Source organism: Pseudopodoces humilis, chromosome 9, assembly GCF_049639895.1.
Source record: "Pseudopodoces humilis isolate 2021_Gansu_Grassland_sample_001 chromosome 9, ASM4963989v1, whole genome shotgun sequence".
In the NCBI taxonomy this organism is placed as follows: domain Eukaryota; kingdom Metazoa; phylum Chordata; class Aves; order Passeriformes; family Paridae; genus Pseudopodoces; species Pseudopodoces humilis.
In genome coordinates, this window is record NC_142208.1 from 23,526,467 (window position 1) to 23,551,674 (window position 25,208).

General features: G+C 40.7%; 1 protein-coding gene across 2 annotated transcripts in view; it reads right to left on the reverse strand.

Annotated features, from left to right (window-relative positions):
- SLF2 (SMC5/6 complex localization factor 2) overlaps positions 1-17,335 on the reverse strand; it is a 29,135-nt gene extending 11,800 nt beyond the window's left edge. For both annotated transcript variants that reach the window (XR_001331338.2, XM_014250528.2), the window contains exons 1-10: positions 17,112-17,335; positions 11,934-11,977; positions 11,317-11,486; positions 10,094-10,151; positions 8,255-9,402; positions 5,344-5,426; positions 4,278-4,388; positions 3,829-3,996; positions 1,774-1,876; positions 264-339 (exon numbers count right to left, since the gene is read on the reverse strand). Coding sequence is in view for 1 of the 2 variants with exons in the window: in XM_014250528.2 (XP_014106003.2) it covers positions 264-339; positions 1,774-1,876; positions 3,829-3,996; positions 4,278-4,388; positions 5,344-5,426; positions 8,255-9,402; positions 10,094-10,151; positions 11,317-11,486; positions 11,934-11,977; positions 17,112-17,221 (2,071 nt within the window). In the remaining variant the exon portion in view is untranslated. The remainder of the gene's footprint in view (positions 1-263; positions 340-1,773; positions 1,877-3,828; positions 3,997-4,277; positions 4,389-5,343; positions 5,427-8,254; positions 9,403-10,093; positions 10,152-11,316; positions 11,487-11,933; positions 11,978-17,111) is intronic.
- Between the last annotated feature and the right edge of the window lie 7,873 nt (positions 17,336-25,208).

Here is a 25,208-nt window from a genome sequence, read left to right on the forward strand (position 1 = left end):
AGTGAGTTTAAAAGGCTCTGAACAGGATGCACTACTTTGGAGGTATGTGCTAGGACCACATACTGGGATATAGGCTGCACACACTCAGTGAAGGTCAGCCCACAGCATTTCTGCGTTACTTTAGTAAAAATAGAGCCTAAATTCAAGCCAAAATCACCCTACAAAACTAGAACCTTTTACTTCCTCACTAACATTTTTCTAAGCTGAAGATAGGAGAAGTGCTTTCATTCAGGTGGTCAGCTTTCCATCCTTCAAATACTTACAGTTTTTTAGTGTTAGCTCCATCAATCTCTCTAAGATCTTGGTGGAAACACAGTGGTCAATATGAATAGACATCATCTGTGAAGAGAGGAGAAGCTACACATTAAAAACCAAGCTGCATGACAGCATCAGTTTACTTTTAATTAGGGAAAAAAAACCCAAAAACACATCAAACCAGAACAAAAACAACACCAAACTTCCCAGCAGATTAAAATGAGTAACAGATTAAAATACAAACAAACAAAAAAATCTAATCCCAAAGCCTCTAAAGCAAGATACACCAATGAGAACAGAATACTGTGAATATTGATTATTTCAAGCAGTGCAAAGATGACATGAATACTTTAATTATTTACAGTATCAGAATGCTGTAACCCCATGTTGGTTTATAAACAAGTTTTGAAGTTTAAGAGAATAGAAAGTATCACGTACCCCTTTGGAACCCATTTGCATCTGTGATCAAACTGAGCTCCCTGAGCAGGAGTGGAGGCAACAGAGTTAACTACACTCTTTTCAAGTGACAGACAAATTGGATACATGCAATACTAAACCCAAATGAATTATTAGTTTTTCACATAACTCTTAACTACAAAAACATGATTATGAAGTACAGTTCAGGTTTCTTGGAGCACTTCACTGCCTCAACAAGAACTACTTTTTCTCCCCCAAGTGCTGGACAGTTTCCTGCTCTGTAAGCGAACACAATTGTGAGTGTGAGCTCAGTGAAGGCTCACACTTCTTCCTTATTAGAGGAACACCAGAGCTCACAGAAAGGTGGAAGGCAATTTTTTTACTGGCTGGAGGGAAGGACATGAAAGAGCACTTGCTTTTGGCAAATGTAGGAAGCCAATCAACAGACTGAAGCTACAATTTCCCAGGTGGTCCAGATTTTTTTTGTTTCAGATGCAGTTAGAATGTGGCAATTAATAACAGAATGGAGACTGGAGGGGGGCATTTTCATGAGAAACAGCACTGTGTAAATTCCTGGTGATCCAGACACTGACACATATTTTGAAAAGAGAGTCACCACACTTTGAGAATCACTCCAGACTTCTTCCTGAGCCATAAGGTACCTTTTCCAAATGAAAATTATCTGATAATGCTAGTATCACTGATGATTTAGAAGATGATATATGTAGAAAATGGTACTTTTGCATACTGCAGCATGCATTGTTTTTCTAAGGGTGAAAGAAAATAAGATTATCATTTGCTCATGGTTTGGCCCACAGCACCTTTCCTCATCTACTGTGTCCTTTTTCAATGCAGTAGCATATATGAATAGGGACATGCAGCTTTGCATTCACTCAGAGTGTGGAGAAAAGGCACTCCATTGTTTTACCCCTAGTGACAATCAAAGTATTTCAGACTGGAGAACAAATCAGAACCCAGGAGTTAAAAATAAGATCTGATTTAAAAGTTGGTAATGGAACATATTCAGACTTCAACTGGCTTCCAGGAAAAATATTATACACGCACAGAGTTATTATATCTGCATGAATAGCAGAGGCTTACCTGGAAAAGCCACTTTAGAATTGGCATGGAACACAATGTATTGTGGTAAGCAGAGCTTAGAACACCATTAACAACTAATAAAACTTGCTGCCTTATACCACAACTGTAAGAGAAAAATGGGGGCAAGGAAAGAGGGTAAAAATCAATTAATGGTTGCATCATAACTTTCACAAAAAAACATAAGAACTTCCTCACCCCTCAGATCATCATCAATAGCAAAGAAAGATCTGAATATGCAAAACAGATGTTATTCTCATGCTACTACTTATATAAAATGTCATCATAATCAAACCTTGATTTTTAATAGCAATCAGATTTACAAATGTCATTTAGAACAACTATCTTTCTATAAAGCTCTACTACACAGTCTGGAAACATGTGGATTATGTAGGAATAATAATTTCAAACAAACATTGATTTACACTATTGTACTATGAACCAATGTGCCTGACTACACATACAGCCTGCTATGCTAATGAGACTATTAAATAAGATTTTTAACTATCCAATGACCTTTACCAACACTTTCAGACTAAGAGAGTAAAAACATTGTTTTCAAACTTTTTAAAATTCCCTTTAAAATAAAGGTTCTGGAGGCAAACTAATGCAATTAAAATCCCACAGCCTATCTCACTGTGCAAATTTGTGGGGTGCAAACAGTAGCTGTTGGAAGAACAGAAAGTGTGCCATTGCTGTTACTGAATCAGCTTTAGTCACCAGGATGAGCTCAGTTGGTCAAAACAGGCTGCTGAAAACACCAACTTCATGGGTTCAAACTTTGTATGGACCACTCACTTAAGAGTTGGACTTGATCCTTGTGGGTTCATTCCAACTCAGGATATTTTATGATTATTCTTTAGAAAGTTAGGGATATCATAAGCAGCTGAATTAAAGATATCCCATTTCCCACATACCCTTCTTCAGTCTCCTCTCTATCCTCTAGATCAGGTAACTCTGGCAAGAGATCTGTGTCCTAACTCTTACATGTACCCTCTACCTGCCTGACTGGTAAGGCCTCCATGTGCCAACTGGGCAGCTGGTACGTGCCAGCTGTGCCAACTGGGCTGAATGCATAAGCAATTAAATTGTAATTGCCTTCTGCAAGGGATGATCAGTTTAATTCTCATTCCTCCAGTCACTGATTTACAAGATGCTTTTGAAGTTCATACCCTTGTGATCTCCAAAACATAGTAATAGAAAGGCTTGAAGCCAAAGGAGCGTATCACAAACATCACTTCCTCAAGAGATGAAAAGTCACTCTCCTCCTCTTCACACCCACAACTGCACATACACATGCATATAAAATCCTTTGAGAGTAACTGAACTCTCTCAGTTCCTCTTATGGATGTTTGGAATAAAATACCAAATGAAATAACCAGAAATTTTCAGGATTTACGCTTGTGGCATTAGGCAAATATTTGTCCAGCTATTAGTAGTGCAACAGCCTTGTAAATAAAGAGCAGAAATGCCTCTGGGTTACAGAGCAGTTGTTTATGTACACACACACACGCTGGTGGCTCAGTGACTGAATCTAACAGATGTCAGAGATCCTGACCCTCTGCAATCCTCATCAGATGGAGCCTCAAGTGCCAGACCCATCCAGGAGGAAGCACCAAAAGGCTGTCAGCAGACATAATGTAACACTAGAAGGTCACAAATAGATAACCACAAAGGTCTTTCAGTCTGAAGATAGTTAAGCTTGTGTTCATTGTAATGTTTCACTTCTACATTTGACTTCCACAAACTGGTAAGGTTATCAACGATAGCCCCATGTGGTAGAAATATGGAAGAGGCCAGAACAGCTGGTTTTCCTAATGTCTCATTTAAAAAGTTTTTCAAGAATTCCAGAGGAGGAAAGAAGGAAGCTTCAAATTACAATTTACTGTCCTGTAATGTTAACTCAGAAAGGAAAATTCCAGGGAAAGAGAGTCAGTCTTGCCTATTTACTAAGACAGAATCCATTTGCATGCAAAGATTAAATAGTACCTTAAAATTGTTAAAAATGAAAAGAAAATTGTACAAATAAACACAACAAAGTGAAGAGTATATTCTTACCTAAGAAGCAAATATTCTATACGATTTTGAGGGACAAAGTGAAAATTCCTCAAGTCAAGGTTATGTTGAGTGAAGATTTTCCCAGCAGCTGATAAATCAAATAAATCTTCTCCAGGATGTTTGTCAGGTATGACATAAGTTACTACTGAAAATCTCTTTATAAATGCCCTGTAAAATTCAAAACAGCTTTTATCAATTCAAACACTGAGAAGCTATTAGCTGCTTGAGAATGTAATTTGCAGGTGATGAACACATCAGTCTTATGTGAAAGCTGAATTGTTAGAATACAGTTGCACCCAAGGAAATCCATCCAACCCCAAAAGATTTTAACATGGTTCTCATTAAACATACTAACAATTGTTGGAAACAGAGAGAGGTTGGGGGTGGGGATGGAAAAAAGGCTAAAAAAGCAAAGATCAAGATTTAATTAGTTGTGGAGTTGCAAGGACCTGTGTTCTTCTGAGAGATCGTGTCCACTGGCATTGTCCTCATTTTCTCCACCTGAAGCATTGTCATCTCTTTCTATATCTTCCTGTAACTGTTTCTCTATTTCCTCTAACCTGAAAGAACAGCAGCAGCAGAGCATTATCATCACCATTTAATATTTACAACAAAATCAACAAAATGCAAGCTCTGAATGTGAATCCTGGAGTCAGGAGCCAGTTACACATGGTAAAACCATGTGGTCATTGCATCTGTGTAAAACCCAAGGCAAAGTGAATGGTTCCCAAAACCTAATCAATTTCCAACAGCACAATCAATCACTGGTTTGTCAGACACAAATACTCAACCAACCTCCAATAAAGTTTTTGTAATTGCACAAAACTCACCATCTTGTGGATGAATGTTTACTTTTTTCTAATCACCAAACAAGCATTTTATTTGTTAAACATCAATAGTTACAGGGGTATCTGCTACTCCATGGCAATCAGCCCATAGCTACCAGGGTCAAATTCTTTAATCAAAACAGTTAATCACATAAGCAGTTAAACACATATACCCATCACCACCACTTGTTATTAACACATAAACCAATTTCACTTCCTACCCAAAAGATCTCTTGTAAGAATACTCACTAGTTCTGTTCACTGATCTGTGTAACTACTCAGACAACAATAGCCTGCAAAATTTCAGCAACCAATATTGAGCTAAAAAATGCCTTTAAAAAAAACTACTATAGTCAGTCTATATAAATATTTCTATTTCATGCCTGACCAGCAGCTGCTAGCTGGCTCGCTGACCTAAAACAAAGGCAACAGTAAATTTAGCCTGGCTCTTCAGGGGTAAACAGATGTATCACAAATCATTCCTTGTTGCTTGGAAGGAGCCTGTCATTCAGCTTTTACCATTTAAGCAACACTTGTAGGTCCTGTCAGTTCAGTTGTATGTTGGTAGCATCAGCAGGCAAAGCTTAGCTTGCTGCTAATCAAACTCCATCAGTTCGGGGGAGACAAGGCAAATCCAAGCTTCTACAACACCATCCCACATTTTTCAAACCAGCTTTAAGAAACAAACCTTCTAGATTCTTCTTTCTCCTTCAAGAGATGATCTAAGCTGTTCACATATGACACCTTGCTTAAAATAGGAGTCTTAGAAAGCTGTAAATGAAACAGTAAGACATTTAAAAAACACCATAAGCCATTAATTCATTATTAGACAATAATCAAAATAGAAACCTCTTCCAATTTTAATGATATTTTACATGCAGACATAAACCTAAAGGAGACCCTACAAAACAGAAAGATTATCCATTTAGGTTTCTCAGTCCCTTGACAATTTTACATAATGATCAAATCTCTCTGTGACTAATTTAGAAATAACTGCTTCACAGTGGATCTGAGCAGTGAAGCAAGTCTCTGCATGTCTGTGGCTGACCTTCGCAAAGAGCATTACCATCAGAAGCTTCTAACCTCACAACTTTACTATTATGATCATCCACTGAGACCCCAGGGATCCCCATTCTTGTGCATGAGACAAAGAACCTCCAAAAATTACTCATTTTATTTTTACTTTCAGAGTCCCTAGAGGGCAAAATTCCAGTGTTTGCTAGATCACCTCTAAATTAATCAAACAAAACAAAATTTCCAATCAAAATCCTGATACAAAACCAAATTAAGGAGCTAATAAACAGAACAACACAAAATTTTAACAAATTTTGCTATTGGCTTGTTTTTTCAGTAGCCAGTCTTTTATTCATCTTGTAGCATACAACAGATTTGAAATATTTTATGGCCATGATTCCATTCTTTGGACAAGCACAGCTCTTCTGACACCACCCTGATATACAGTCACCTTTTAAATGTAACAAGCAGCATGTCTTTGTGTGGGATATCGTGTAGGAAAGCTGAACACTTCTCAGGTTATTTTATATTTGGTTAATATCTGTCAAGTAACTGTTGAAGAACTGAGAAATCAAAACTTTATTTCAATGTACACACATGCCCTTTCTTACAAAAGAAGACTGTGGGTATATGCAAAAATCACAAAGTGTTGGGACAGCTCTTAACTGTTTTGTCTTATTTGGCCATTAATTAAATCACAAACAGGCCAGCCAGATGTTGTGGTCACACACATGTCCCACAAGCATTTGATCTAGGCTGTGTGTGTTTATCAGGTTTAACCATTAATCAGGTAGTCATGTTGGCCAAGATTGTGAAATACATATGAAACCATACAAGTCTGATCTATAACACTCTTGATTACAGAATCATAAGAACAGATTAAATAATTACAGCTGCTCAACATCTGCCCATGGAGATAGTAACTCAGTCAACACAAACCCTATCAGAGATTGAAAAGCATGAGGAAAGGGGAGGCAGAAGAGAGAATTTACACAGGTATGCTGCTGTTCGTTTTCCACTCCAGAAACTAGTGATGGGCTGACCCCAGGCAGCAGCTAAGCACCACACAGCTTGATCATTTCCCCGGACAGTGGTCCAGGGCAGTGAAAAGAAAAGCAAGAAAAGCAAAGACAAGAGAAATCGTGCCTTAAGATAACAACAGTTTAATAAAGGAAAGGCATAAGCGAGAAAAGAAAAAGCAATTCAAAAGGCAGCCACTCAACACCTCTGACAAGCAGAAGGATGCCCAGCTACACTCTGAGCAATGGCTACAAGCCAGACTAATTCCCCCCACTTGGTTTTTTGATTGCTGAGCCTGACATTATGTGGCATGGAATATATCCCTTTGGTCATCCAGGGTCTGCTTTCCAGGCTCTGTTCCCTCCCAGCTTTTTGTCTGCTCTAGCGGGGCAGCATGGGAAGAAGACAAAGCCTTGATGCTGTGCAAGTACTGCTCCACAACAGGTAGAAGACTGGTCTATTATCAACACTGGATTTGCCTGAAACACATGGCACCATACAGCTATTATTAAGAAAATTAATTCCAACCCAGCCAGGCTCAGCACAAAAATCTTTGTTTAAATAATACAGCCATTTTCAACCTGCACTGTCAGGAATGCCACACTAAGACCTGCTGCAGGTAGGTCCCTTCCCTATTAAAACATTATTTTACAATAAAACTTCAAAATCACTACCTATTTGACAAGTTCTTATTGAACAAATGAACTAATTTTTAAAAACACAGACCAATTCATCACCATAATATCCTATACACAGGGATTCAAAGATGTCATCTATCCCTTGTGATCAGAATTCATTCCACTTTTTAAAATCCTAAAATACTTCCAATTTCCATGAAGTACAACCTCAAAGAAAACACCACACTTACTCATACACAGATCTCTGACAATCACAGACTGCACCAAGAATATATGACTGGAGCCTAGCACACAGATCTCTGAATGTACATCTACATCAATTTCCTCCTTCCTTCGACTCATGAAAATCTTACCTGACTAGGAAAACAAAAACATTAGACTGCACACATCTTCTAAAAATAACCTCCCAACTTTGGGGGGGGACCCCAGAACTCCTAGAAACAACCAGAAGGGATAGAGCTAAATCAATCTGGCAGTATAAACCATCCTTCTCAGACATTCCCAGGACAAGCACAGTTAACAAGCACATCCCTGCTCCACCTACACTGTAACTGTACAGCAGCACAGGACCCTTAAGCCAAGTAAGCAGAGCAGCTTGTTATTTAAAACTGAGCTAAACAGCAGAAATTAGATCACTAGCACAACTGAACAAGTTGCTGTCTGTATGTGCCAGATGGAACAGGTAAGGTTGGAGGCAGTTTGATTTTTGAGTATGAGATATCTCCATTCAGCTGGGCCTCTGACTGTGTTTTGGGGGTATACAGCTACTACGTAAAATTTCATTCTCCTAAAATTTGAAATATGGGGTAATAACTTAGCACCTATTGGGCCTTGTACTGTGCTAAAATCTACATTATTTTTCTTGCAAATAACATCCATAAAAGAATACTTGAAAGAATGTATTTTTTTTGTTTTTAGCCAACTTACATGAAGCTTCAGTAATGGAGTTACAGTGTCTTGAGAAACACTGTCAAAAGAGTCTTCCAGAGTTCTTGACTCTGGCTTGAGACTTGAACTGAGAATTTTTTGCAGCGGCATTAAAATTTCTTCTTCTTCATCATCATCATCATCATCATCTAGGATGGATTCCAAAATGTCATCTTCACTCTCAGAGCTGCTTTGCCATTTTCTGTTCAGCTTGGACTTGTGTGTAAAGTTCCTTTTAACTTCTAGTTCTCCTGAGGTTTGTGAAGACTCATCATCACTGTCCGTGAAAGACTCTGTCAAAAGCACTGAAGGGGGAACACCTTTACCGGTCTCTGGGGACAGTCCAAACGTCCCAGGGATTTCCACTCTACCAGAATCAGGAGTATTTTCAGAAATCTCATTAATTGTATTTGAAAAACTGTTGCTGGGTTGAATACTGTATCCTTTATTCCATTCATGTTTTTCTGGTCTTTTATCTTGCTCTTTCTTAGCATCCAATACCTGAGATAAGCCAGCAAACTGGAGAGGGGATTTCACGCCTTTTGTTTGTGTTAAATGCTGGGGAGAAGGCAAGACAGTACTTTTTTCCTGAGAAAAAGAAAGGGACTTTTCCAAGAAAAAGCATGAGTTAGCCAGCTGCAATTGATTCTCTTTGGTATCCACAACAGAAATGTGGTTATTTTTAGCAGGAATGTGTGCAGAATATGAAGATGACAAACCTACAGAAGAGTAATTATTTTTCTCCTTTTCATTGCTTGAGTTGAGGAATTCCTCTGAAAAAGTCAAATCATGTCTAGACAGGGCAGCAGGCTCTTTGAGCTGAAGAACATCATCATGAGGAGACTTTAAAAAGATATTTTTTACAAAGTCACACCTCCTATATTTGCATTTTGAAGATGATCTACTAAAAGCAGGGTCATTCACTTCAGATTGATCTGAACTATCTACATCCACACCCATGGCAGTGTGTTTTCTTTTCCCAGGAGAGTCTCTTGATTTGGATAGCCCAAAGGACACCTTGAGGAAGTGTGAAGGAACAGCTGAGCTCTTTGGTGCACCAGAGGCCATCTCAGATGATGTTCTAAATGCATGTGGAGTAGATGCCTCATGTTCCAAAACCTGTGTTAACCTTGGTTGAGATGGGTCATCTGTGAAGTGTTGGAGAAAAAAATAAAACACTGTTATCACTTCTAAAAAAGTCAAAATAGTAACAATCTTAGTTTTAAAAATCAAACATGTAACAGCTTTACATTTAAAAAACTAACTCCTGTTTTTTAAGTCAACTAGAACTAGAGCAGCAAAGAGTCTGATGGGTTTCCACAGCCATAGACATCCTTTCTTTTCTTTTTAAATTTTCATCTCTCTATTGACCTACCTCAAGCTTTTTAGATTCCATTCTACCACCCATAGAACAAAATTATGTGGTTAAAAAGGTCAAAAAGCAACAAAAATACCAGCTCAACTTTAGTGGTTGCTTCAACAAGAAAATTCTTCCTGGATTAAACTGAAAGGCACAATTTATTAACCACCACAGAAAATGTGGATTATCCAAAGCGCAAGAGAAACCATAAAAATAATCTGGGATCAAGATTTTAAGAAATGAAATATCACAAATTTTAATTAAGTTATAATTAATGTGTTTTACACTAAAATCATAAGTTACTTTAAAAACTCTTCAAATTTGCCAAATATTAGAAATACCATTGACTATTCAGCAGCAAATATTGTTTTAGTAAGAGAAAATTTAAAAAAATTCAAGGGAAAAAAAACATTAAAAGGAGACACAAAGTAATGAATTTGACTGATTCATTAATTCTATAATAACAGCAATGCTCTTACCTGAGGCAATCTCCCTTGAACCAAAAGGCATTATTTTTCTTATAGGACATCCATTTCCCTAAAAATAAAGACAGAGGGAGTAAAAAAAGTTAATTGTATACTTTTTAAAAACAGTGTTGAATCCAGCACAGACTTAGTTTGACACACCCCCAGAAATATGTTAATAGACCTCATTTCAAGAAAAATTTAAAACACAGCTGCAAAGATCTCTCCAGAACCCAAATCATAATTTTTTTCTTCAGATTAAAAGCAACCTGTAATTAAATACTATATTTTTAATAGGACCACTCCCATTTCTATCGAAATACTGTGTCTTAAATGCATATATCTGAACTGCTATTAACTACAACTTCTAAATAGCAGAAATTTGCCAGTCTGCTCCCTAAGCCACATTGTAAAACACTAGATTATAAGGCATTTAAGATAAAGGCATCTTTTTCTACAAAACACAATTTCAAGTTACAATTTCTATTGCATTTCTATGCTTGCATCTAGCCCAGAATATCTCCCTTACTTTTAAAACAGGATTTTTCACTGATTGTAAAATGATGAAGAACCAGATTGTAAAATTAATAAGAACCAGCTTACCCAAGCATGACTTAAAACTTCCAAAGGAATAGCAAAAGAACATAAACTTCTGTTATGCTTGATGGGTCAGTGATTTGCACCTTTAATAACTCTCTTAAAAACACGTGATGCAAAACATTTGTTCCTTAGAATGGCTTTACAGAATGCGGCTAAGATTGTTTCAATTTCTGCTTCTCCCATTCCCTTTCTCTGCAGAGAGCTTCCAGTGACAACGTAAATGCAGAATCAGTAGGAGAGCAGGGCAGGGGGGAAATCTGGCTTGAGCACAGAGATGTGACGCTCACAGTGCCATTATTTCCAGCCCAGGCTTTTCAAATATCAGCTTCTGGAGGCAAAACCCATTTGTCAGAGTCTGAGCTGGAGTCTGTGAGGTCCATACAGTCATTCTTCTCTTCTCAACTATTTCCATAAGACAATGGTTCTCTCCTTACACCCAGACACTTGTCATTTCTTCCCTGCTCTGGCTAGGCAGTCTTTTCCTTTTTGGTCAAGGAACACATGTGAGACACTGCAGCAACGAAGAGTTTCTGAATCACAACTCTGGGGTACAGCGAACCCAGGGGCCTGCACACTCTGCCATTCTCTGACATGTTTACACTGTCCTTTTCCTCAATTCTTTTCCAAAAGACACCTACCACAGGACTTATTTGGTGTTTGGTCTGGCATCTTTCTCTTCTGACCTTCTTTGGGGAAGATGAATTCTTTTCAAAACCTTCAGTGCGTAAAACTGACAGTCCCATTCCTTCATCTTTTACATTTCCTTTGTCTGGTGAGGACAGCACAATTCTGTCTTTATGGCCATGGTCTAGGAGAGAAAAGACTAATTATTCACAAAAATTATACCGGAAGAAAAAAAAATACAAAACAAACCTCATTATAGTGTATTACTTGGTATTTTCTCTCTCTACCACATGTAATCCAAAATTAATTAACTTAACCATCCAGTTTTGCTACTGCTATGCAAAGAATCATATGACCTATGATGCAGCTTCAGTTGTTATAAACAATCTGGCTTAAGCATGAGGCATAACTTGAAATAATAGTTACATCACTATTTAAAGAAATGAAACAGGAAATTGATATTTTCATTTACATTATTAGAAAAAATTTAAATGTGCTCATTTTGATATATTTGTTATACTCATTATGTTGCTGCTCCAATATGGAATGAGATTGGACAACCATTCTGCACACTTACACAATTAAAATTCATATAAATGTCTTCCACTTAAAAAAAACCAAACATATTTACCTTGACTTAAAACTGGTTTGAAGAAATCCGTAATCATCTGGTTTCTAAAGAGAAAACATAACTTTATCATTTTAAAAGAACAACACCTAAATGCCCATTTGGTGACTGTTATATAATTAAAATACTGTAAATTATTTCTACAGATTTTCTTTAATGCCAGCAGCTCTTATTTCTGATAAATCAGAAAAAACATCATCCTCTTCACCTTCTAGCCTTCACTCTGCTTGTTAACCTGACAATTTCCTCACTCAAACTGTTTTCTTTATAATCCCTGTAAATCTTAAGCACCGTTTCACCTTAAACTACATTTTCCTGAATGGGACTGACCTCACCTGCATCCAGTATTCTAGGTGTGAGCAGCACATTATGTGATGACATTAACAACTTCCCCATGTCCACTATTACTCTGAGCTGCTAACTCAAGTTAGCATCTCACCTGGCTTCCAACAGAGACAGCAGCCTATAGCCACCTACAAGATAATTATTACCTTTAAATTAGAAGGTTTTTTCTCTGGCAAGAACAACTGGGACTTGAGAACACCAAGGCTTTCTCCACTGAAGAATATCACTTTGAAAAATGGGAAGATTTCCAACCTTGAAAATGGCTGAACAACGAGCAATTTGAACAAAATACATCAGAATCTGTGAACTTGGTATCTTCATCTTCTTCCACAGTTTGCTAATGACTTTAAGGATATACAGAGTTTTGGAAGTGTCTCAAAGTTCAAACAAAGTATTGATGTGAGAACAGCACATCAGAAAGTACAGAAATACAGAAAGTATTGATGTTGCAGGAACAGCAGAGGTTGGTTCCACATTTTGCTGTCTTTCTGTACCTTCTTACATTGTTACTGCCTGAGCAACAGTGATAACCAAGGCAAAACCTACTAACTCCGGAATCTAAGGTAATATATTCAAGTATCCATAAATGACTGTGTCCTCACAGACTCATAACCATTTTTGAATGGCCCAGAATGAATGAGACCAGAGGAAACCACAGCTCACAAATTAATTTGGATTTAATCTTCTATCTCTCTAAGCTTTTAACCATCACTTTTGCATTTTCTAACATGGCTTTTGTGTTTTTAGCACGTACAGAAATACAAAGAGCTGTTTATAATGCACTGATACTTCTTAAATCAGGATACCCACAAGCACTGATATTTGAAGATACTGTAACTCAGTGAAAATTAATCTGTAATCAGAATCTGTGAGTGCACAAAACTAGGTTTAGTGTACCAAAGAAAGCAGAGAAACTACTTGTCAAAGACTGGCTGCCTCCAGCTTGTCCCAGCTCACTTTGACATAGGCCAAAATACGTGTGCTCTTCCCTCATGCTACATCAATTTATGTGTTAAATTTTTGACACTAGGATCTCAATTCCATTAGACAGGTTTACTGGCACAAATCAGTTACCTGGTGTTAGCTTAAGCTGGTGCCTCAAAAAAGGAACCACAAACAGAAATCCCTGGGCAACCTGAACTACTCAGCAGTCCAGGCCAATAGTGATTTTAGGGTCTGGGATCCTGTCAGTCTTCATTGGTTCACTGTTCTGCTACCCAGTGGTGCTCTGTGGTCATATACACACCCTCTTAGGCTGTTTCAGGGGGAATTTCAGTTGGTTCTGTAGTCCATATTGTAATATGGTTGTTAATGTTCACATACCACGATTTATGGGCTGTCCACTCCAGCTATTAATTTTAAAGTAATATTTAAGCCATTAACATTGTCTAGTCTAACAGCTGTTAATGTTCAGGTTGTTAGCCCCACGTTTTGCTATAATCCATCTTTGACTTACTCAACAGAGCCTTGTAGTTCAAGTGAAGTTCAACTTGCGGCCTAACAACTCTCGCTGCTTACATCGCTTAGCTACTTTCAAATAAGAGAAAAATTTCAGCACACAGGATCCCCATATTTCAGCTCAACAGAAGAACCAAAGACTTAAATGCAGGTTTATTCACTGTTATTGCTGCTGATGGATTTGTTTTTCTGCCCTAGACCTCCTTGCATTCCACACTGGCCTCACCTGCTCACAGCAAAGCCCTCTCCACCTCGCATTCCTCAGGACACACCCGCTGCTTGCTTGGAGCGCTCTCAAGCTGCAAAACCATCCGGTGCTTACAGCTTTCCACACTGTGTATCCTTCCAAACCCCTCCTAACTACATTTTCCTAAGTGACTGTACTTCTTTCTTCCCCATTAAAGCCCCATACTGCACATGAAGCACTGCTGGCAGGCCACATCTCCTCTTCAGTTACCACCCAGATTCCCCTCTGCACTTAAATCTTGAAGACAAACTGTGAGGGACAGAAATGTTAAAGGTCACTGATTCAAACAAACAACATTGCTGAGGCCCAGGCTTGCACCCCGCAATGGAAGGGGGAAGAAGAGGGGGGTTTGTGTGCTGTGTTGAAACCTCTGATCTGCCTAAGACAGGAGAGGCTGTACACCCAGCACAGGAGGATGGCGGTGACAAAACAAGCTGGGGCTTGAGCCAGATAAGGTGAATAAGGCATAGACCCTGTGTAGGTGGGAAAATGCTTTTTATCACATCAATGTCCTCCCTTACACACATGGCTCAGGTGTCAAACAACACCTCCCCACCCACGGGGAGGTATTGGGATTTTCACACCTAGGCCTGAAGGTACTTATCCCTCCTAATAAGACATAATAGGAGAAACACCAGTCTAAGATAGGGTCATAAACCATCAAATACCCCTGAAGTGCCCCCAGACTCATTTCTGGGGCCTTGTAACAGACTGTTAATTCATCCTCTCCAAGGGAGGTACCTGGGCATTCCCACCCGAATGTCTATGAACCCACTGAACTCTGTTTTGGGGACTTCCTCCATCCCTGACTGATCAAGACAGCAAGCGTCACTTTGAGCAGCAGACATCAGAATTGCAACGATATCTCTCCACAGTCTACTCTTATCCTTGCTTTTTCTTTCTTTTCCTTATGTATTTTCTTAAGTGGTATTTTCATACTTTTATATTATCACATTAGTAGAGATAATAACCATAATGGCTACATACCTCGTTTCCATTGCAACCAAATTATTCTAAAATAAACCCTATACATGTATATACATATAAACACCACATATTCAGTGTTCTTTCTCTCTAATCTGCCCCAAGGGTCCTATTAACAAGAACCTCAGTTACTCTGACCTCTGAGGGCACCTTGTAACAAAACCAAAACCAAGGCCTTATGCCACCTCTGTCCTTGTTTCCATAGCCACTGATTTCAAATGACTGCTTATGTCCTTCCCATGTTGCTCTATTTTTTTGTCGTCTTTTATTATAAATACAAGAGCTTTGTAACAAAACTTCTGCTTATTCCATAATTATACAAAGCCTTGTAAAAAAAACAGGGAATGAAGGCACTTCCCTTCTCCCTCAAGTTTAATTTGAATGAAGAGATGGTGAGTGATTTGTCTTAGACTACTTGTTTGAAGGTGCTTATCCACCAATGCATTTGTAACCCTGCTTTTTGGAGTGCAAGGGTGAGGAATTGTTCAGCCAAGATTCTGTATAAGGTCTCAGACAAGGAAGTGTACTAGGAACTTCAGACAAAAGCAAAGGGTGGGGGAAAGAAAAAAAGAAAGAATGTAATACAGTACAAGGAAGAAAGTGAAAAATAACTGGGCCATCCAAACAGCTTTTCACAAAAATGTGAAAGTAAAAAGAGAAATGTGATTTTCTATGTGAATGGGGCCAAAACTGTTCACAAACCTTTCACAGGAGAATCTCCACCCTTTAGTAGGAGGTTACTGTGTTTCACTCTTGCTAACATGACACTCACAGTTGTTCAATGTATCTTTCTCAACTATACAGCCCTAGTCAACATTTTTCAGCAATATATATAAATTCAACAAGACTTTTTATCCCAAATAAAAACTACCACACCATACTTTGTGAAATCTCAGCTCAACTGAAACAACAAGGAGACCACTAAAAATCAAAAAAAAATGCAAAACCCATAAATACACATGATCTCACACAACAAAAGAAAAAGGCTGCATGGCCAGGAGATGAACCTAACAGACCTTCCAGGCCTTTCAAAACTAAGGACACAGCCTGCAGGGAAGAGGGAAGGAGGAAATACTTTCACTTGCCTTAAAAAATAACCCCCTGAGCATTTGGTAAAAGCAGTCAGTGTTTACAGCCAGGTTCCTGGTTGTGTCTGGCTGGCTAAAAACTATCCTTTTAAAAAGCTGTATTAGAATACACTAGCAATAGCTCCAAGATAGCAAATTCACTTAACACAGGAATAAGCTACAAAAAGTTACTATATCTTTAATGACACAGAGTATCTTGAAAAGCTCCGCAGGAAAATAAAAACAAAATAGGAAAACAAAACCAGCCAGACCAGAAACTTACATAGAAAAATTCAACTGCAACAAAACCGAAATTACAAAGTTTCGTTTCACTTTCTTGGGCAAAAAGTAAGATTGAAAAAGTTAGCTATTTTTACCCTATCCCCTTCATTTAAATGACAGTGCTATCAAAACAGAGGATCTGAACAAATTAAGGTGTTACTAATAGCATACGAAAATTATGACTTGTCTCATTCAGCAAGAAACAACTCGGCAGCCTCTGAAAAACCTCAAGTCTTTGGCAGAATTAGAATTTCTAGCCAGCAGACAAGTTTGTCAAGTCAGAAAACGCTGCCAGTGACGGTCAGTGTTTGCACTGGGCAGCGTCCTGCAGCACCGTTAGCCGCCGGTCCCGGCCGGAGCAGCTTGGGAAGCTGAACCGACACCCCAAGCTCTCGGTTAGAACCGAACCGCTGGAGCCGCTCAGCTCCGCAGGTGGGCTGGGTAACGCCAGGAGCTGCGAGGGCACACGTGGGACAGCCCCGGGATTTTGAAGGATGTGCTGGAAATGCCAGCCAGAACTTAGCTGGACACTCCCTTCAGACTCCTGGGTGCTGCCAGAGCCCTCGGCCAACGAACAGCGGCTCCATGTGCCGGTTCCGATGAGGAGGCCCCCGCCGGGTCCCTTGGCGGCTGGAACACCGGGGCAGGCTCCCGGGGAGGTCCCGGTAACCCGCGCCGAGCCGACCCCTGCCACCCGCCCTGGGCACCGCGGCGCACGCCGGCAGCCGGGCATCCCGCTAGGCGGGCCCGGTGCCCGGCGACGACCGCGCCCGCTCCTCTCCCGCGTCCCGCCGGTACCTGCACTCCTGGGCCGCCTCTCTGCCCGCGGCCGCCGGCGTAACATGGCGGCGGGACATGGCGAAGGGAGGGACCGGAGACGGCAGCCCCTCGCCGAGCGGTCGGGTCATGGCAAAAGCGGCCCAGCGGGGCCCGAGCGGCCAAGGGGAGCGGCCGCCCCCGGCAGCATCGCCAGGACCGCGGCTCGAACGCCCCACACGGCCGGAACGCCCAGCACCGCCGCAGGTCACGGGCGGGAGCTAACGGGCTCCGCTCTTCCTTTTTTTCTAATGGTTCAGACGCTGATTGGCTGAGCGCCGCAGCAGCTGCGTCTCCCATTGGCTTCTTTCCTCTGGGGGCGGGACAGGAGGCTGGATCGTGGCTGTGATTGGTTACTGGGGGAGCGGAAGGCGGGAGCGCCGTTCGGCGGCCGAGGGAGGAAGGGTTGTTTGGCGCCTTGGTCTCGTGCCGGTCCCCCGCCCGCGCTGCCGCTCTCTGATTGGTGCGCTCGGGGCAGACCCCGCGAGGCCCCGCCCCCTGCGCGCTCCCGGGCGGGGGCGCTCATGGCGGGGAGTTCGTCCTGCGAGCAGAGTGCCCATGGACCGGCACCGAGCTGCGGGCCGTGCGGCTTGCACTGCGGCTGGAAGGAGATCCAGGTTGCGCATCCGCCTCCAGAGCCGCGAGACAAGGTGGGGAGGCTAAAAAGTTGGAATGGGAGTAGCTTTTTCAAAATTACCTAAAGCCTGCGCCTTCCCGTCCTCAGCCTGCTGTGCAAGATTCCCTCTGTGCCTGGACTTCCTCCAGAAAAGGCATCCTGAGTGGAATCCCGTGTCCTGCACCACCACCTGACAAACATTTTGGACAAAGTCTTGGACTAGGCAACCTGCATAACCAGACCTGCCAGCTTAAAGAATGCCAGTACTGCTATCTGTAATATTCTGTGTAAATTCACATAATTAGTCTGTAAAAACTAGCGGTATCAAAAAGTTGCTTTAACAGTTCAAGGTAGTCACTGCACAGATAGGAGATATTCCCTATACGTATGTATTGGGGTTTTTGTTGGAGGTTTTCTTTAGCACTTTACCTAAGAGTGGAGATGACCAAAGCCACTGTTTTCCTGATGCTTTTCTTGGATTCAGAAACACCAGGAGACAACTGACTCAAAGGAAAAGGAGTGACCCACCCCAGATCTCTTCTCACACCCTACCTTAGGCTGGCCTAGGGAAAGGCTGCAAAGCAGAAGTAACAGTAACACTGAACTGGAGGCACAGGACAAAATAAGAAAGTGGTTTTTGAACGCCTGAATATCTGAGTCTGCCCTGTGCTATGCACCCCACCCTTTTTGCCCATCCCTCAATCTCTGCTTTTCAAAAGCTTTGAGCCATGTAATTTCTGATCTCTTAAACTCAGCTTCAAAAGTGTAAAACACTGGCTGCCATTGCAACATGCACCTTTCTTCTTCCTTGATTGAGCCCCTCCTACACAAATTCTGCCTTCAGCTGCAAGCTCTCTGTCCCAGGGACCACCTATGACTATTATGTTCATAAAGAATCTTCCTGGAGCGGATCCCACTATTTGACAACACACTTCTAGACCCACTGTGCACAACACTACAATAATCCATGTTTATGCTAGGTGTAACTTCCTTGAGCAACAAATGAAGAACAGTTCAACTTGCTGTTGTATAGATCTGCTTGAAAAGACAGTAGTGTATATATGAAGTACCATTAATAAAGTGTTAAAGTTTCATGCCCAGTGTTATCCAGGGATTCCAGAAATATTATTATAACACATTAAAGGAGCAGATGAAATTGAAGTCCTGTAAACATTTGCCTTGTCTTTCAAGTTTAATAGTTTAACCATGGAAAATGGCAATTGAGACATTTCTAGGGTTAAGTCACCTGGAGTCGTAAAGAATTTCTAAAAGACAACCAAAGAGCTGGATACAGAGCAGCTTTGACAGAACATCCAATTCCAGCACTGGTGGTGGCAGGGTGAAGCTGTTTATCATGGGAAGTAAGGATGGGTTTCTGAAGTGGCAGAGGCCTGTAAAACTCTCCTATAACTGTAAGTACAAGAATAAAAACAAACACAAGCAGTGAGGCCAGAAAAGGAAGATTTTGCTAAGTAACCACAGGGAGTGGCAGGTAAAGGCAAAGACCAGTATTGTCATAAATTACGCCCTTGAGATTAAGTGTTGTAAATTGCTTTTTCCCCCATACAGGACCAAGTCTGTGTGGAACAGATGAACCAATATTTATTAGCATACCTTTTATTAAGCTGTTGTAGTCAACTTACTAATAGCAGATTATTATCCAGACACTAAATTCAGTCATTCTGTCAAGATTCACACACATGCCATCACTCACCACTACCCAGTAGGGAAGGAAAAGCTGACCACAGTGGTTTTCTCAGATACCAGTCAGATGTGCCACTGACTTCAGGGTCAATGCTCAGAAAGAGAAAGGAAATGTTTAAAGATTTTCAATGTTTTTCCTGGGAGAACATGGATACTGAAAAAAGTTGTGGAAATGATGGAAGGGATAAAGCCCAATCTCATGTGGAAGTGTTCTGGTATAGGCAGCCATTATTCTTTGTGCTGCACATGTAGAGAGCACTGCTGAAGTGCTATGCAGTCTGGGTGTATTTAAGTAGAAAAACACTTACTTTGAAACCAGAATAATAATTTTTTTCTTTAGGTTGGTTTCCTCTGACTGAATCATATACCTGAGCACAAAGCCTGAAGCATGGCAGCGCCTCACATGAACATGTCTGAGCCAAGCCTGTGTAAACTCATCAGATTGATTACTCTTCCAGGCACTTCCACACTCAGCTTCCTGACTGGGGTTGCCTCAGCTGCTCTTTGTTCCCTTCATCACCAATTTGCTGTGTGGTTTCGGCACAGCCACAAATTACAGTAGAGCTCAGATACAGACATTACTTGGCACTCCTGGTTTCCTTTCCTTCCATCTTCCTGGAGAATCTCTCCCTTTCTCACTAATTCCCAGATGTTATCAGATCAGATACTCCCGGATGTGCATTGCAGGAACCAATTTACACCTCCTCCAAGCAGACACTGATACCTTGACATGCAGCTTATGGAGCAGAAGACTAAAGTTTCCTTTAGATAAACATCTGGAGAGAATATTTATGGTACCACATTCAATTGCAATAACAGTTTAATCAGTGGAGAGGGTTTGTATCTCAAGATTATGAAGTATTTGTGCTTTTCAGAGCCTACTTCACCAAGGGAATTGTAACATGGAACTCAACTAGCGCACCAGCTCCTTTTTTTGGCTGGACAAAAAGCTGGCAGCACTGCACTGATATGTCAAGGGGACACAGTGTGTATAAAATATCTGTCTGTACATAATAATTCTACTACATTAATACATATTTGCTAATCAGTACCTAGTTTGTTCACTATAACTAACACTAATAATTCTCCTGCCATGAGGATTTAACTTGCCAATAAAGCTTTAGCAAGTCCTTGGTGTACAGCTTGAGCATGTAGGGCTGCAGGGTGCTCTGATGTCCTGAGGCAAGTGCAAGCCTCTGCCATTTGCAATAGAATTGGTTCAGGCTCTGGTGGAAGGGCACGTAATACCTTTTTACACTATGAATTTGCGTTAGATACAGCCAATTTCTTTACCAGTTCATCTCTTGCCCTTTCATGGGTAACTTGTCTCTCTAGGGCTTGCCTTAAGTGATCAATGAACTGCATGTAGGGCTCATCAGGCCCTTGCTTTATTTCTACAAAGTCTAGTGTAGGTGTAATGCCATTGTGATAAATGGAGATGATTCATGCTAACTAAATTGTAACTATTTGGAAAGTTATTATTATAAAGCAATAAAGCCAATTAGTGTTACAAGGCAAATGGACCCCTTAACAGATGTTACATGTTAAAAATAGCATATAGGATGTAGTTTTAAGATAAGTAATGTCTCAAAACAGAATTGACCTTGAGATGGACAAAGTTGGAACAGCTTCAAGCATAAGGTTTGAAATTATAGCTTTAACTATGAAATGCATGGCTAATTATTGGAACATAATGCTTACTTACTTAACACAATGCTTCATACGGACACACAACCTATAAGGTTATCCAGAGAACAACAAAGATAAGTGTAAGCCTTCATGCAAAGACCACCAAAAGAAGACTGAAGACCCCCAGCAACAAGAGAAGCATGCGCCGTGGATGTAAAGTTTAAGAATTGAAAGTGGGAGGAAACTTACAGGAAACATTAATGAATATGTATAAGCATATAGGATATAAATTTAATTTGAATTGCTTTGTTTTGTATGTAAGGTAGGGTGAGAAGCCCTCTCTGTACTCCAGTTGGTTTCGTACGTGAGGTAGCAGGAGAAGCTCTCTCTGTTCCCCGGTTGGTTTTGCTTATGTTTGAATCATACTTAATTACTGGCAAATTATAGTCACATATATATATATATATAAATATATACCTGAATCTATTCACTAAATTGTATTCTTTTACTAAATTGTATTCTTGTATACCAAATTGCTATTCAATTCACTGAATTTTATCCTTTTTCTTTGTTATTAAATTGCTGTTAACGCAATAGACCTAGTTGTCTAATTACATTTATAACACCATCAGGCATTTGCATAAAAGCACCTTTCTTGCCGCATTTTTAATGTCACTTAAGGCTTGCCTCGGGAGGTTTGTGGCTTGGTCTTCAGGTTGATTGTGTGCTCCCTCACTGGCAAGATGATCTATAGTCAATGCTGCCAAAGCTTGATTACCCCCATAGTCCATCAACAACTGATTTAATAGTCTTTTCCATCCTCCCTCCCATGAGGTGTATTGTGTTGGTGACAGCAGCATTGTCATTAAATACTTCAAATCATAAAGGGTTAAAATACAAGCTGTGAGGGTTGCACAAAATAAATTATTAAAAAATGGTGGTTCCCTCCCATAGTCTTTAGCTGATTTATGTAGTTCTTTTATTTCCTCATAAGTCAATGGCTCCCACCGCAGATTTGCTCCCTGCCTTCCATCCTGTACCGGCACCACAGTAAACTTTTCTGCCACTTCTAGATCCCCTTCTTTAACTGCAGCTTTTTGGATCTTTTCCCAATGGTCTTTAGGACCCGAGGGGTACAGTGGAAGTTCCTCAGATTCAGGAGGGTTGAGGTCTCCTTCCGAGGAAAAAGAATAACTTGAAATAAAAGCAGTTCTATTTTTAGCAAGGTTATGGCGAAGATGTTTAACCATAGCGGAGAAAGGTGACAGGCCACAAGATAAGATGGCAGCTTTCAGAGCCAGGGTTCTGGTTCCTGGTTCCATGGGGACATGGCCTGTGGGGGTGGAGCCATGGGAGGGGCTTTGGGGCAAGATGGCAGCTTGGGAGAAGACAGGAAAATGGTGGCTGGCAGAGGAGGAAGGAGGAAGAGGAGGAGCAGCAGGAAGGGGAGGGTCCAAGATGGTGTGGCCACCATCATCTTGGGCTGAAGGGCAAGGAGTAGAGGACTGTGCTGCCTCGGGTTGAATAGGGATAACAGAAGTACTGGAGTTATTAAACTTAACTTCTAACTTTAAGGTTTCCAAAATAATGTGAAAAGCAGGCAGCATATGGGGCGCTTCAGGGTCTCTCCTAGTAGCTAGATTATAATGTTTAACACCCACAGATTCCCAATAATCAACAGTAAGGATAATCAAAGTCATAGCATTGGGAAAACTATGGAAGATCCGCTTCATTATTCTCTTAAGTTCCCACTTCAGCAATTTTTTGCCATGCTTAATTAAAAGTGCCTTAAAATGTCCATATGTGCCCCTCTGTACCACGGACATTCCTTGTCCCATGGTAATTCCCCACAGGTTCACCTGCACTCTTGATCCAGATGAGTAGTCGGATCCAGATCCTTTTTCTCCCAGCAGCTCCAAGTGTCTGCTTCTTGCAGCATCCAAAATTCCTGGGGGCCTCGCTGACTAAATCAGCTAACCACTGCTGCCTGATAGCTGATTTCCCAAACAGCTGGATCTTCTATAAAATTAGAGGTCCCTTGTTGCCACCATTCCAGCTGTGGGGTGACAATTGACCCTTGACATCGCCTGCCTGCCGGGACACCAACTGTCTTTGGCTATGAAAGAGGCAGGAATGACTGAGTGTTGATTAGAAGCTCATTTATTAGAGCATCAGACATAATTGCACTTAGGAAGATCAACCTCAGGAGACAGCATAATGCAGAAGACGTGACAATATGTACCCTTGGCTATAGCGCTTCTGTGTCCTACCCAACCAGTCAACAACTTTATTACCTTCTATGGAAACATAGCTTACCAATCACTAACAATGTCACCTTATATGAAACTATGAGGTAGTCTCTATTAGCATAACAATCCCACAATCCTCTAGAAACCCCCTTAACAAGCTACTTAAGTAACTTTAGCTTATCTTATTCAACTGTGTATTTACTCAGCCTGTAATATGTCATGCCTAAACTGGCAAGTTCTTTAGCTCAACAACAGCATTCATCTTGATGGTACCCACATAACTCTCCGTATCAGGTCTAGACATTCTCTATCTTCAGCACTTTGCATCCCACAATCTCAGATTGGTGCCTTCTGTGTAGTCAACCAAGGCAAATTCACGGTCAGTCCCCACCAGTCCAATTCCCACACATACCCATTCCCACAGCCGTTTTCATGGAAAACTTCAAATCAGTCTAGATCAGTTAAACTCCATCTATTCTATTCCCTACCTTTTATTTATTCAAGTATTTCAAAGTTGTGAGTTCCAGGTCTCTCAATACTTAAAAGTTTCATTGGCAATAGCCATGTAGCCACACACAAAAAATTCCTTTGTCATGACTACAAGGAAAAGTCTGGTTTATAGTGGAAACAAAAATGGAAATGGCCTTCATCTGTGGCTTCTTCAGCAGACATCCATAATGCTAACATTCACCAAAGCTAATTCCTGTCCTTGATGCTCCCTTTCTATGGAGGCTGTCTCTGGGTAAACTTCATGTTAATCACTGATTGTTTCTGTAAAGATTAATCATTCTTGACACAAAGGTCAAACACAGAAAGAAAAGATGAGGGACAATCCACTGCTGGCAGGCAATGAAAAGGGTTTTCCTTCAGCAGCTTATCACTGTTTCTCTGGCATTTTCTACACAACATGAACATGTTGCTTTCTGCATAACAAGCAACAAAAATTTTACTGGGTGGGTTCAGTTAGCTAATCAAGTTGCCAGACCTCTCTCATCTTCTTCCACTTACACGTTATGCTGTGACCAAGCTCTTTCAAAGATTGAGGGAATTCCTGAATCAGCCTTAAATATTATAATTCTTTCACAATCGGAGTTCTGATGAAGCTAGGGACTGCTTGGGCTTCAGAATAATTAACAGGGAAATGCCTGCTGGGACAGGGGAGTGAATAAGCGTCGCAGCCTCCATCAGAGGTAAGCAGACAGGACATGTGACATCTGGGCAAAATGAGTAAACACTGTTATATTTCAAAAGCCAGACACACAATCACTCAGTAAAACCCCTTACACTGAATTTCCACTATTTTTAATCTAAGTTCCATGTCTGTGAGTGAACAAATGGAAGGCTGTGTATCAAAAGTGGCACACACTAGCAAATCTTTAAATGGCTTTTTATTTAGTAACCAGATAAGTCTGCAGGACCAGCCAATTCACCTAGAAGTCAGGGAGCCATACAGCTGTCACTTCAGTGAGGAAAAGGCATCACCACAGCTTGGTGAGAGAGGAATAGGCTTTGTAAAAGCAGAAGAGAGATAGATGTTAATAGGAAAAGTTGTTGCCACCTTGTCCAAGATTTACAGAGGAAGAAGCAAGATTCTTAGGGAGACAAATTCACTGCAATAGCTTGGACTTCTTAAGTAAATAACATTCTAAAAATTGGTTCAAACCATCTCAAAAACTAGATCTAGCATCATCAAGAGGAGCCCAAAATATGGAACAAGGATTTGAAAGCCAGCATCGCATCCTTAGTGTTATGCGAGCAGTCCTCATGGGTTTTGACATGTGTCTTGGAATCCATGAGGGTGTGAAAATGTGAGTAAGGCATGTGACAATGACTGAGGAAAATAAATTCTCTTTACACTAAACCTCCTTTTTCATTAAGATT